The sequence below is a fragment of the Chrysochloris asiatica genome, unplaced genomic scaffold (genome assembly GCF_000296735.1).
Source record: "Chrysochloris asiatica unplaced genomic scaffold, ChrAsi1.0 scaffold00265, whole genome shotgun sequence".
Lineage (NCBI taxonomy): Eukaryota > Metazoa > Chordata > Mammalia > Afrosoricida > Chrysochloridae > Chrysochloris > Chrysochloris asiatica.
This window is the reverse complement of record NW_006408783.1, coordinates 1,105,899-1,117,467: the sequence shown is the minus strand read 5'-3', so window position 1 is coordinate 1,117,467 and position 11,569 is coordinate 1,105,899. Positions and strand designations below refer to the sequence as shown.

General features: G+C 45.7%; 1 protein-coding gene across 1 annotated transcript in view; it reads left to right on the top strand.

Moving 5' to 3' along the window:
• Positions 1 to 835: 835 nt before the first annotated feature.
• The window catches only part of EGLN1 (egl-9 family hypoxia-inducible factor 1), a 47,336-nt gene continuing 36,602 nt past the window's right edge, over positions 836 to 11,569 (top strand). Inside the window, exon 1 of the mRNA XM_006874166.1 lies at positions 836 to 1,774. Within this exon, the coding sequence (XP_006874228.1) occupies positions 836 to 1,774 (939 nt within the window). The remainder of the gene's footprint in view (positions 1,775 to 11,569) is intronic.

Below are 11,569 nucleotides of genomic sequence, written 5' to 3'. Positions count from 1 at the left end.
AGCCTCGGTGCAACTTGGTGGAGAACGTGCCCAGGGCAAGCCAATGGGCCTAAACAAATAGCAGCCATTATCAGTCTTTGGCCCTGCTCCGCCACGACTGCTCAGCCCGAGCACCTCCTCCAAGCAGGTGGAGGCCAGGTCTGGGTGGCATAGCGCGACTGGGGTGCGGACCTGTGACCCCACTTTTCTGATTTGCTCGGCCTGCCCCCAACGCCCCCTACGCGGGTCACGACGTCCCGGGGTCCGACACGGCCAGATGCCTGTGGGCGAGCATAGGGGGCCGCCCCGCGGCCAGAGCCACCGCCCCGTCGCCGAGCGTGTGCGCGCTTTGGCGCCCGCCTCCGCGCCGTCCCCTCCCCTCGTCACTCCCTCCGCTTCCCCGCCCTCCGCACGTCCGCCCGCCCGCCCGCTCGGGTCGCGGCAGGGTCGTGGTGTACGTGCAGAGCGAACAGAGCGAGTGGCGCCCGCACGCCCTCCGGTCTCTCCTACGGGCTGGGCTCGGCGGTCGGAACGCAGAGGCAGCGGCAGTGGCCGGTCTCGCGCGCCCAGGTCCACGCGCGGTCGGAGCCGAGCTCCCACTCGGACGCCAGGCCGCTCTCCCTCAGCCGGCGGCGGCGGCGATGCGGCATTGAGGTGGCGGCTGCCCGCGCTGCGCTGACTGGACCGGAGGACTAGGAAGCGGCCCGGGCCGAAGCGCGGCGGGGGACGCCGGCCGCCTCCCTGAGGCCGGAGCCGGACGCGTGCATGGCGCAGTAGGAGCCGCGGCCGCTCCCCTCCACCTCCCCGGCCCTGAGCGAGGCTGTCCGGCTGCTACCCTTCCCGATCGGCCGCCGCCATGGCCAATGACAGCGGTGGGCCCGGCGGGCTGAGCCCGAGCGAGCGAGACCGGCAGTACTGCGAGCTCTGCGGGAAGATGGAAAACCTGCTGCGCTGCAGCCGCTGCCGCAGCTCCTTCTACTGCAGCAAGGAGCACCAGCGCCAGGACTGGAAGAAGCACAAGCTCGTCTGCCAGGGCAGCGAAGGCGCCGCCGAGCCCCGGGGCGCCCACGGCCACGCCGCGCCTCCCCGCAACCCGCATCTCAACTCCGCGCGGCCGGTGGCCTCCGCGCCCTCTAAACCCGGCGGGGCCGGAGCCAAAGACGCCAAGAAGGCAGCGCCGCGCCGCAACGCCACCGCCGCCGAGGCTCCAGGCCAGTCGGCCGCCGTGGACGCGCAGGCGGCCAAGGCAAAGCCCGAACCCGCGGCGGCCGCTGCGTCCTCGCCTCTCGCGACCCCTGATCACCAGGGGCCGGCGGCATCCGAGGCGGAGGCCGGGAAAGGGGAGCTGCTGGCTCGCTCGCGGCTGTACCAGGAGAAGGCCAACCTGTACCCGCCGAGCAACACCCCCGGCGAGGGGCTGAGCCACGGCGGCAGCAGCCTGCTGGCCAACGGGCAGACGAAGCCGCCGCCGGCGCTTAAGCTGGCGCTGGAGTACATCGTGCCGTGCATGAACAAGCACGGCATCTGCGTGGTGGACGACTTCCTGGGCAAAGAGACCGGCCAGCAGATCGGCGACGAGGTGCGGGCCCTGCACGACACGGGCAAGTTCACGGACGGCCAGCTGGTCAGCCAGAAGAGCGACTCGTCCAAGGACATCCGTGGCGATCAGATCACCTGGATCGAGGGCAAAGAGCCCGGCTGCGAAACCATCGGGCTGCTCATGAGCAGCATGGACGACTTGATCCGCCACTGTAACGGCAAGCTGGGCAACTATAAAATCAATGGCCGGACGAAAGTAAGTGTGAGCCTGGGGTTGCGCTGGACCGACCGTCCTCCTCGCTCGGCGGCCTGCTAGCGTGAGGAGCGGAGTCGTTGCCGCCCTGTATAGATGGCTGAGCCTCAGCACCGTAAAGAAAGGGCCAGGATGGAATCAGCAGACGAGGGTCTCTAGTTAGCCCCATTCGCTCCGTCCCCTGGTCTCCATTTATTGTCTGCGTGCAAACTTCGCCGTGGGATTGCGTGGTTTTCCAGTTGGACGTAGGCATTTACGCTCGCCCTTTGACTTTTTTCCTTCTCCTTTTTCCTTTGTAACACCAGTCACAAATCAAGCTTACTGGACTTCTAGCTGCCCAGTGGGTGGGGTGGGGTCTTCGAGTACTCCCCAAAGCAAGTGTTGGCGCTGCCTTTGCCTTGTGTCTGCATAAACTCTGGAATCCCCTCTGCTGTTCGAACCATTCATCAGATTCCGATTAACCGAAGCAAAGCCTGTGTTTCGTTAAGAATCTGCTAACCGACCACAAAAACGTACATCAAGAATAAGCATTTAGTCCAAGGCGGCTCTTATTCTGGGAGAATTTGGTCGCTCCACGCCGCCTCCTATCGCCCCATCATTCCCCCTCTCCCTTGGTTGAGACCCACCCCACAACGTAGAGAGTAGTGTTTCCGTTTCCAGATTGCTGAGCGTAGGTAGGTTACATTTTTAGCTTGTTGTTGTTGTTAAGTGCCATCGAGTCGGTTCACATTTTTAGTTTAAGTTTCCTTTATTTGCTTTGTTAATATAATCCCTGTGTTGAAAAGAGCTGTTTTGTAGCTTCCTGGAAAAATCCATGGACTTGCTGGAGCAAGAGGACTCATTTTAATTTCTCAATTTAGTGAGATCTTTTTGTTTCTTTTTACCACTGCAGTTTTCCCCAAGAGGTTTCTCAGTGCTTACCTGGTCTAGTCCTTCCTCCCACTCGCATTATGGTAAACATTAGGCTGTTCTCCTTCAAACTCTCCCTTGCAGCTCTTTTTCATTTGACTTCCCAGATCCTAATCTTTTCTTTGTACCCAGCTCCTACGTGCCCCACCCGGCTCCACCCTCTTCTATCATCAAGTTCTGTCCAGTTTTGTGAGTTTTCAGATGGTGTTTGCGGAGATTGTTGCTACTACGCTGATTCTCCCAAGTAGTTCTTTTGTGTATATCAGAGCATCTATTCAGACATTCTCATGTCTGACTCCCAGGCTGTGTAAAACACATAGGCAGTTAGGAAAGTGTTAAACATGAAACATCTATGGGGGAAATACAATATGAACTCTAATTTGTATTGCCAATTGGATACTGGATCAAGATTTAAGGCACTTGTCTTAAAATTACTTAGTCTCAAATAAATAAACAGGATGAATAAACGAAATAGAAGGAAAAACTGGGTCCAATGAAACCTCACCCTTGATGATCGACCTTTAATAAGATTTCATTTACATAAAAATTACTTTGTAATGAATCAGATCTGAATATGGTGGTGACCCCTACAGCAAGAAAAGAACTAGCTTATAGGAATATTAGTAAAGGGCTCTGAAGAAGATGAAAGTATGTAAATTTAAAGTGGAGCCAGGAAGCTGATCTAAATCTTCTGTAACCTTTCCTTACTTAATTTAGCTTTCCTAATTAAACCGAGACCTCTTTATCTTCTTGTTTCCACCTGCCCTTCTCAGGGAAATGTCCTACAGCTTTGCTTCTCTTGGGGAGACAGAAACTTGCCTCCTTGGTCTCCAGGAGTCCTAATTGCTGAAGGGAACAATACTTGGCGTTTTTCAATCACTTGACTACCCAGATCATGTGGTAAGGAACAAGCTGAAGGAAGGGTGAATTTTGAACTCTGGATTCTAGCTTATACTTAACATCAGTTTTAGAGACACGCTTATAAAAGTGAACAGTCTTAGGAAATTCCTTTCATTGTCCTACTTGTCTGAGAGTTTTTGGTGATCATGTTTGATTGTGTGATTTAAATAGAGGCAGTTCCTGGATTAGGAAGGAGTTTGGTTCCTAAATCCACCTTTAAATCAAATCTCTAGGTAAGTCAGAACTGTTAGGTACTTTTAGTGTCTGACATCAGTTAAACAGATGTTTGTCTTAGTGTACCTTTTTCTATGCATTAAAAACATTAGAGAAACATTCTGAGATACACTAAAATACATTTATGTTAAAGATACATCATAAACACAATAGCATAATAATAATGCTTGGTTGCACAAGTTGCAAAATGTAGTATCCTTTTGTTATTAGGAACCATTGGTGTGTTCTATGAATTGTTAATATAATAGGCTTTATGAAGGTTGGCTTGTAACTACTATTGTTAAGTGCCGTCGAGTCAATTTTGACTTGTAGAGAGCCTGTATAGAGTTTCTAAGGAACGACTGGTGGGTTTGAACCACTAACCTTTTGGTTAGTAGTCCAGTGCTGATCCTACAGCATCACATCAGGACTACTGCTTGTATGTGAGTTGGATGTTTCTAACTGAGGGAACTGCTTGTATTCTGAAAGAGACAAGGATGCTTGCCTGAGGAGCAGGGAGACCTTCAGAGCACTGCCAACCATGTTATACTGGGCACCCTTAGATTCCATACAGATGTGATCATAAATGTTGTTGTTGTGAAGTGCCATCGAGTCGGTTCTGACCCATAGTGACCCTGTACAGGGTTTCCAAGGGTGTAAATCTTTACGGGAGTAGAAAGCCTCATCTTTCTGCCGCGGAGCGGCTGGTAGTTTCGAACTGCTGACCTTAAGGTTCGCAGCCCGATTCGTAACCACTACGCTACACTTACTAATTCTGCTCCCATAAAGATTTACAGCCTAGGAAACCCTATTACAGGGTCACTGTGAGTAGAAACCAACTTCACAGCATTTAACCAACCAGTTAACCAATGTGATAGCTGGATAAGCACTCCACCATAGGGTCGGTTTGAACCACAAGTTCGGTAGTTCAAACTTACCAACCACTCTTCAGAAACCCTTTATGAGGTGGCTATGGTCCGAACTCACTCAACGGCACTTAACAACAACAATGAAGTTGTTGTTGTTAGGTGTCATCGAGTTGGGACCGAATCTTAGCAACCTTATACACAGCAGAATGAAACACTAGGTAGTAGTAGTCCTAACCCAGCTGGGATTCAAATTTAGGTCATTCAGGAACAAAGCAAGCTCCAGGTAGTCTAGATACAGTATTGGTCAGGCCTTAGATGAGAAAGCATAGATAACTTGGTACTCTACTGGAACAAAAATTTGGTATGCATATTTTGTTGATAGTGGGTAAGGAGCATTATATTATCATTGTATGTAAAGAATTGTTCTCTGTGGGTAGGTATATAAGCTTTCCTATTAGAAGACTATCCATTGTTTCTTTCTTGTAGTGGCTTAAAAAGCCACTTAATTTTTATCCATGTGAATCATACTTATTTGTTTAAAATAAAACAAAAACGAAAGCCTGCTTCTGACTCATAGTGACCCTGCCTGACAGAACAGTTACTCGATAAGGTCTCTGAGAATGTCAGTCCTTACAAAATCAGACTCCCTCAGAATGCCTGGTGGGTTCAAACTGCCGACCTTTTGGCTAACAGCTCAGTGCTCAGCCCATTGTGTCACCAGGGTGCCTTCATTTAAGTATCATTCTTTAAAAAAAGGCCGAATATGGTTAGTATGCAGGATTGCAGAGAGGACCTTCAATGAAAGTTTTGATTATCCTTCACAGCATTATGTTGTTATGTACCATCAAGTTGGTTCTGACTCTCACAGCAAGTTTGTATAGGATTTCTCAGGAGTGACTGGTACCTGCCTTGTGGCTAGTAGTCCAGTGCTTAATCCTGTACAACTCTACACATTACAGTTTAAAAAGCTACCTGCCGCAAGGTGCCAGAATCATTTGTTGTGAAGTAAATTCCAACTTCCGTGTGTCAGAGAACCCACTGGGTTTTCAGTGACTGGTTTTCACAGACAGATTGCCAGGCCTTTATTCTGAGGTACCTCTGGGCAGACTGAAACCTCCCAGCCCTTCAGTTAGCAACCTAGTGTATGAACTGTTGGTACCACGCAGGGTTTTCTTAAAATCGGTGGTGGTGGTTGTTAAGTGCCATTGAGTTGGTTCTGACCCCTAATGAACCTGTATGAAAATGTGCTGAGAACTCTCTTAGATACTGAAAACAAAGTCAAACAGCAATTTTCCCTTTAACTATTCTGCCACTTTATTTATATTGTGTGCATCCAAGATACTAAAATTGAAGCAGCTGGTTTAGATTTAATGGGTCTCTGAATTCTTTATGCCAGAAGTCTGCAAATATTGGAACTGCAATAGTTTTGTCAGCTATAAAGGAGGTATGTGAGGACAGAAAGGGCAATCTTAATAGATTACAATGGAACCAAGTTCAGTTTTGTAGGAAAGCATTTTGTGTAATGAATTAGTTTAATTCTCAAGGAAATTTATTTTGAATTTAAAGATATAGAAGACTCTTTTTGCATATTTTAGATTTACAGCTACATATATCTACTACCCAGCAAGTCAGTCCTGATGTGGCACTGTAGGATAAGCATTGGAGTACTAACTACAAGGTGTTGGCAGTTCAAACCCACCAACCACTCCTTGGAAACCCTATACAGGGTTGCTGTGAGTTAGAGCTGACTCAACAACACTTAGCAGCAACAATGCTGTTGTTGTTGTTAAATGCTGTTGAGTCGGTTCTGACCCATAGCGACCCTGAACAGGGTTTCCAAGGCTGTAAATGTTTACAGGAGCAGAAAGACAAGGCTTTCTCCCCTGGAGTGGCTGATAGATTCGAACTACTGACCTTGCAGTTAGCAGCTTGGCTCATAATACACTACACAACCAGAGTTCCTCTTTTCTGTAGAAGACCTTTCTTTTCCCTCTGTGTTTTTGATTTACATGTTTTTTCTGTTTCCCTCCTCTTTTATCCCCTTTATCAAGCTTGAAATCTTTGTTCATTGTCTTCCATGTTTTCTGAAGCCTGTTCCATTGTTGTTGTTGTTAAGTACTGTTGAGTCAGTTTCAACCCATAGCGACCCTATATAGGGTTTCTTAGGAGTGGCTGGTGAGCTTAAACCACTGACTTTGTGGTTCAAACCGACTTTGCAGTCCAGGACTCCTTTTTATGTTTTCACGTTTAAAGCTACGTCACTTTTAGTCTGCCTTTCGGTGGAGCTTATTCTTGGCCGGTTTTCACATAGGCATTGAGCAGTCTGTGTGCATTCTGCCTCTTTTGCCGAGTGCCATTACTTCCACACCTGAAGCATTCTCCATCACCACAGAGCTGCATACAGCACATGTCTTGAGTCATGTTCCTGTTTCTACCTCTTAACTCCAACTTAAAATCCTTCTGTTCTAAAAACCAAATAAACAAAAAACTGTTAGGGAGCCAACATATTCCCTCACTAGTTTGTATCATGCCTCTACTTCCTAGTCAACACTTGGAGGGAGCTGTTCTGCTACTTTATTGGAGTATTTTGTATGTCATAATTACATTTTCCAGAACCAAGTTACAATTAGTTTTATTTTGGAAGAGTGTGGAGTAGCCCCTGTTTACTCATTGAAATCAAGCAAAGCCTTTTATACGTTTGGTCCTCATTTCCCTTATTCAATGTCTGGGACCCAATTTCTTTACCAAAACTCTGTAATCTTTCCATTCATGCATTCATTTGACAAATGTTAGATGAGCACCTTTCATAGGCCAGGTACTGCTTCAGGAGCAAGAGATACTTGATTGAGCCAGAACAACGAAAACCCTTGTTCTTACAGAGTTCAATTGCCCTTGAGGTAGGTGAGTGGTAAATGTTAAATGTGTTAGATATGTTAAATATTAAGACAGAAATAAAGCAAGGTAAGGAAACAATGATCAGGGGATACTCTTAGATGGGATTGACAAAAGAATAAGATGCGATGTGCTGAGAGGCTTGAATGACATGAGGGGATGAGTTGTGCGGAGGTGTGGAAGAACATTAGAAGTAGCAGTGTTAAATAGCACAGGGAAAGGCCCTAATGTGTAATGTGCAGCTGGGAGACCGCTGAGGTTCTAGCTAAATGAGGGAGGGAGAGTGATACATGTTGTAGTGGGATAGGAAGTGACAGCAGGTCACATAGGGTTTTGCTTTATAAGCCATGGCAACCACTGGATTTCATCCTGGGTAATACGGGAGGTCATTGGAGAATTTGCCTTAAGAGATTACTGTGGCTGTTTTCTGGAAATCTGGAGAGTGAGGCTGGAAGCAAGAATACCAGTTAGGAAATTCTTACAATAGATTGTTGCTATTTGTTGTTTAACTGTCGTAGAGTTGGTTCCAACTCATGGCGACCCTATGTAGGGTTTCCGAGGAGCAGCTGGTGAATTGGAACTGCCGACCTCGATGTTCAAGTGATCTAGTTGTCCAGTGCTTATCTTTCAGTGCCACATCAGGACCCTAGAAACTGGACACTTAGATTTAGTAACATCAAGGTAATAAGAATTAGGCATGGGTAGTATAAAGCACTGCACTGAAAGGTTGGTTTGAACCACAAGATCGGTGGTTCAAACTTACCAGTGGTTCTTTGGAAGCTCTATAGAGGATCGCTATGAGTTTGAACCAGCTGGACAGCACTTAATTACAAGTTTGAAGGTATAGTACATGAGAGTCCAGCATATGAACCCACAGTGCTACACCAGGACTATTATTTTATCTTGCCCAATAACTGTGCAGGAATCCTAGTATGGGGCAGTGGGTAAATGCACCAGACTGCAAAGCCGTTTGAACTACAAGGTCGCAGGTTCAAGCTCACCAGCTGCTCCTCGGAAACCCTATATAGGGTCGCTGTGGGTCGGAATCAACTCAATGGCACTTAACAACAAACAATAAATAACTATGCAAGGTCACTATGAGTCGGAACCGACTCCATGGTACTTAACAACAACAATATCTGTTTTGCTTTTTTACTCTTGCCCCACTTCCCCAGTTTCCATTTATAGTAGGTTACTGACAAGCACCTAGCCAAAGCTACAGGAAGAAATTCTATGCCTTCCTGTGACTACCTTCTATCAAACTGGCTGTGCTTGTTGCTACTAGGTTTGACCTTCCAGTCACTTTCTTTTCTCTCCGTAGCTTGATGGTTTGTTTGCACAATGTGCTCTCATCAGCCCTACCACTGGTCTGCCTACAGAAATGACTGCAAGACCTCGTACAGCCCTGGTTTTGTCAACAAAAATGTCTGCTTTCTTACATGAACTACTCCTTCAAGATGCCTTAGAGATACCATGTTATTGAAAAAAGAAATAGCCATGTTGTTAGCTGCTGCTGAATTGGTTCCACATTTTCAGATTCTGAAATTTAAAAGGTAAACATTGGAAAAAGTAATGGTTCCGCATGAGTCAAGCGTAGATTTAGATTCAGTGTCAAAATAAACCCAGAACGAAAATGTCTTCACTTAAACACATTGCTGAGAATTGCAGAGAATTGTCTTCTTGTTGTTAATTACCGTCAAGTTGGTTCCAACCCATGGCGACCCTGTATGGGTTTTCCGAGGAGCTGATGATGAGCTTGAACCTCCGATCTTGCAGTTCAAACAGCTCTGCAGTCTGACGCATTAGCCCACAGCGCCACGCCAGGACTCCTGGAAACGGTAGAATCGCTGTAGAATACCAAAAACAATTCCACTGACGAATAGACAAATGAGTCCAAAATCAGATTGCCAGGTTATTCTTCTGAGGAGATGTTGGGCTTTCTGTTAGCAACTAATAGCAAATAACCTATTCTTTTAGCAACTAATAGCAAATAATACTATTCAGACTCCTAGAGTTTCAGTTTTGTTGTTGTTAAGTACCACTGAGTCGATTCCGACCCATAGCGACCGTGTATAGGGTTTCCGAGGAGCAGCTGCTGAGCTTGAACCACCAACCTTGAAGTTCAAATGGCTTTGCAGTCTGGCGCATTAACCCCCAGTGCCACACCAGAACTCCAGAGTTATAGTTTAGGGACCATATTTGATGGTCTGAGAAGTTAACAGAGAAATAGGAGCTCTTCATCCCTTTAATAACTCCTGGTGTGGCTCTGTAGGATCAGCATTGGACTTTGAACCACAAGGTCAGCAGTTCAGATCCACTAGCTGCTACTGGGAAACTCTAGGTAGAGTTGCTATTAGTTGGAACTGACTTGATGACACTTACCAACAACATCCTTTTAATATGAGGCCTGACCCTGAAATTACAAAAAAAAAAAAAGTACCAACCATCAAATGGAAACTGATAGTATTAAGTAGAATATAGTATCCAGGACTTTTGGAGTCGTAGTGTGGTACTATAGGATAAGCAGTAGACTGCTAACTGCAAGGAGAGTAGTTCAAACCTACCAGCTGCTACTCAGGTCGGAACCAACTCAACAGCACTTAACAACAACAACAAAATCCAGGACTTGAAAGCATAGGAAACCATGCTTTTGACACCAGAATGAGGTAGGATCACAGAAGTATGGATAAACTTTAAGTTTTTGTCTATGAAATGGTTTGAAAACATTAAAGCCTGGACTTTTTCTCATCAGTATTGATGCCTTCAACTCTCATCTATAAAATGGTAACTAGAAACTCTCTAATTATATAGCATTATCAAATCTTTATTCTAGCTCTAGAATTTTTCTTTTTACTTTCTAAGTCTATCATTAGTGCTATTCCTCTGAAATAGATTTCTTGGAAATTACTTTTTAATTATACAATTTAGCATTTTTCCCAGTTAGGCTAGGTCATCTTGCTGCTTCCAGAGCACTGTAGCTCTCTTCTCAGCTTCTAACGGTAGTTATTTCTGAAAGCTCAGCTTTCAGCTTTCTGTTCCTTGTTGTCAAAGGACACATGCTTGTTGCGAAAACTTTAAAAACCTATATCTCTTCTCAGCTTGTATTAGATATCTATTGCTATGTAACAAATTATCACAAAACTTGGTGGTTTAAAACACTACAGACTTTAGAAGTTAGCCTGTTACATAGCTCAAGGCTGCGTGTTCATGTGCCTACTGGACACGTCTAGTTCCTTGTCTCGATGTATACTCAGCCTGTCTACAGCCATGCTGCAAAACAGACGTTTCCTGATGATGGAAGTACTCTCTCTCTGCCCTATCCAATATTGTAGCTCCTGGCCTCATGTGGCTATTGAGTCTTTAATGTAGCCAGTGTCAGTGAGGAACGGAATTGTTCATCATCTTTAATTTTCATTGAAATTTGGATCATTGCACTTGAACTAGGGCAGTGATCACACGACATGTTCAGAAAGTGTAGGCCTAGAATAGTAAATCCATAAAGATTTCTCAATTTTCCCCCCCTACTTATCGGGAAAAAACTTAATTCTTTTGCCATACCTCTTTCTTTCAGTCATATTTCTTCTCCTGCATACAGTAAATATCTGAATCCTTCATTGTTTTCATTTAAGTAATTCTTAAGTTGGTTCTTTGAAGTGTCTGCTCCCCACTGCTGCTGTTCTTCATGATGACCTGTGGTTTAGAGGCTTGAATGAAATGAGGCTTTGTCTTCCTTTTTCCATCTAATCTATACTTTTTCTCCTTGATTGAGCTCATGCACTCGTGGAAACATACGTTCTTCAGTTAGTTTGCCTGTTTTCAAACCCGTTGTATTACTTAATTGCACCCTGATTTTGGACAAATTTTCTAACAGTTACATCATCAGCTTCCTTGTCAGTATAATAGGAGTTAATAATATAGTACCCACGTCAATAAAGTTTATTTGAGGACAAATAAGATAATATTTGAGAAGTGTTCAGCAGATAATTGCCGTTAAGTACCATCGAGTTGTTTCTGA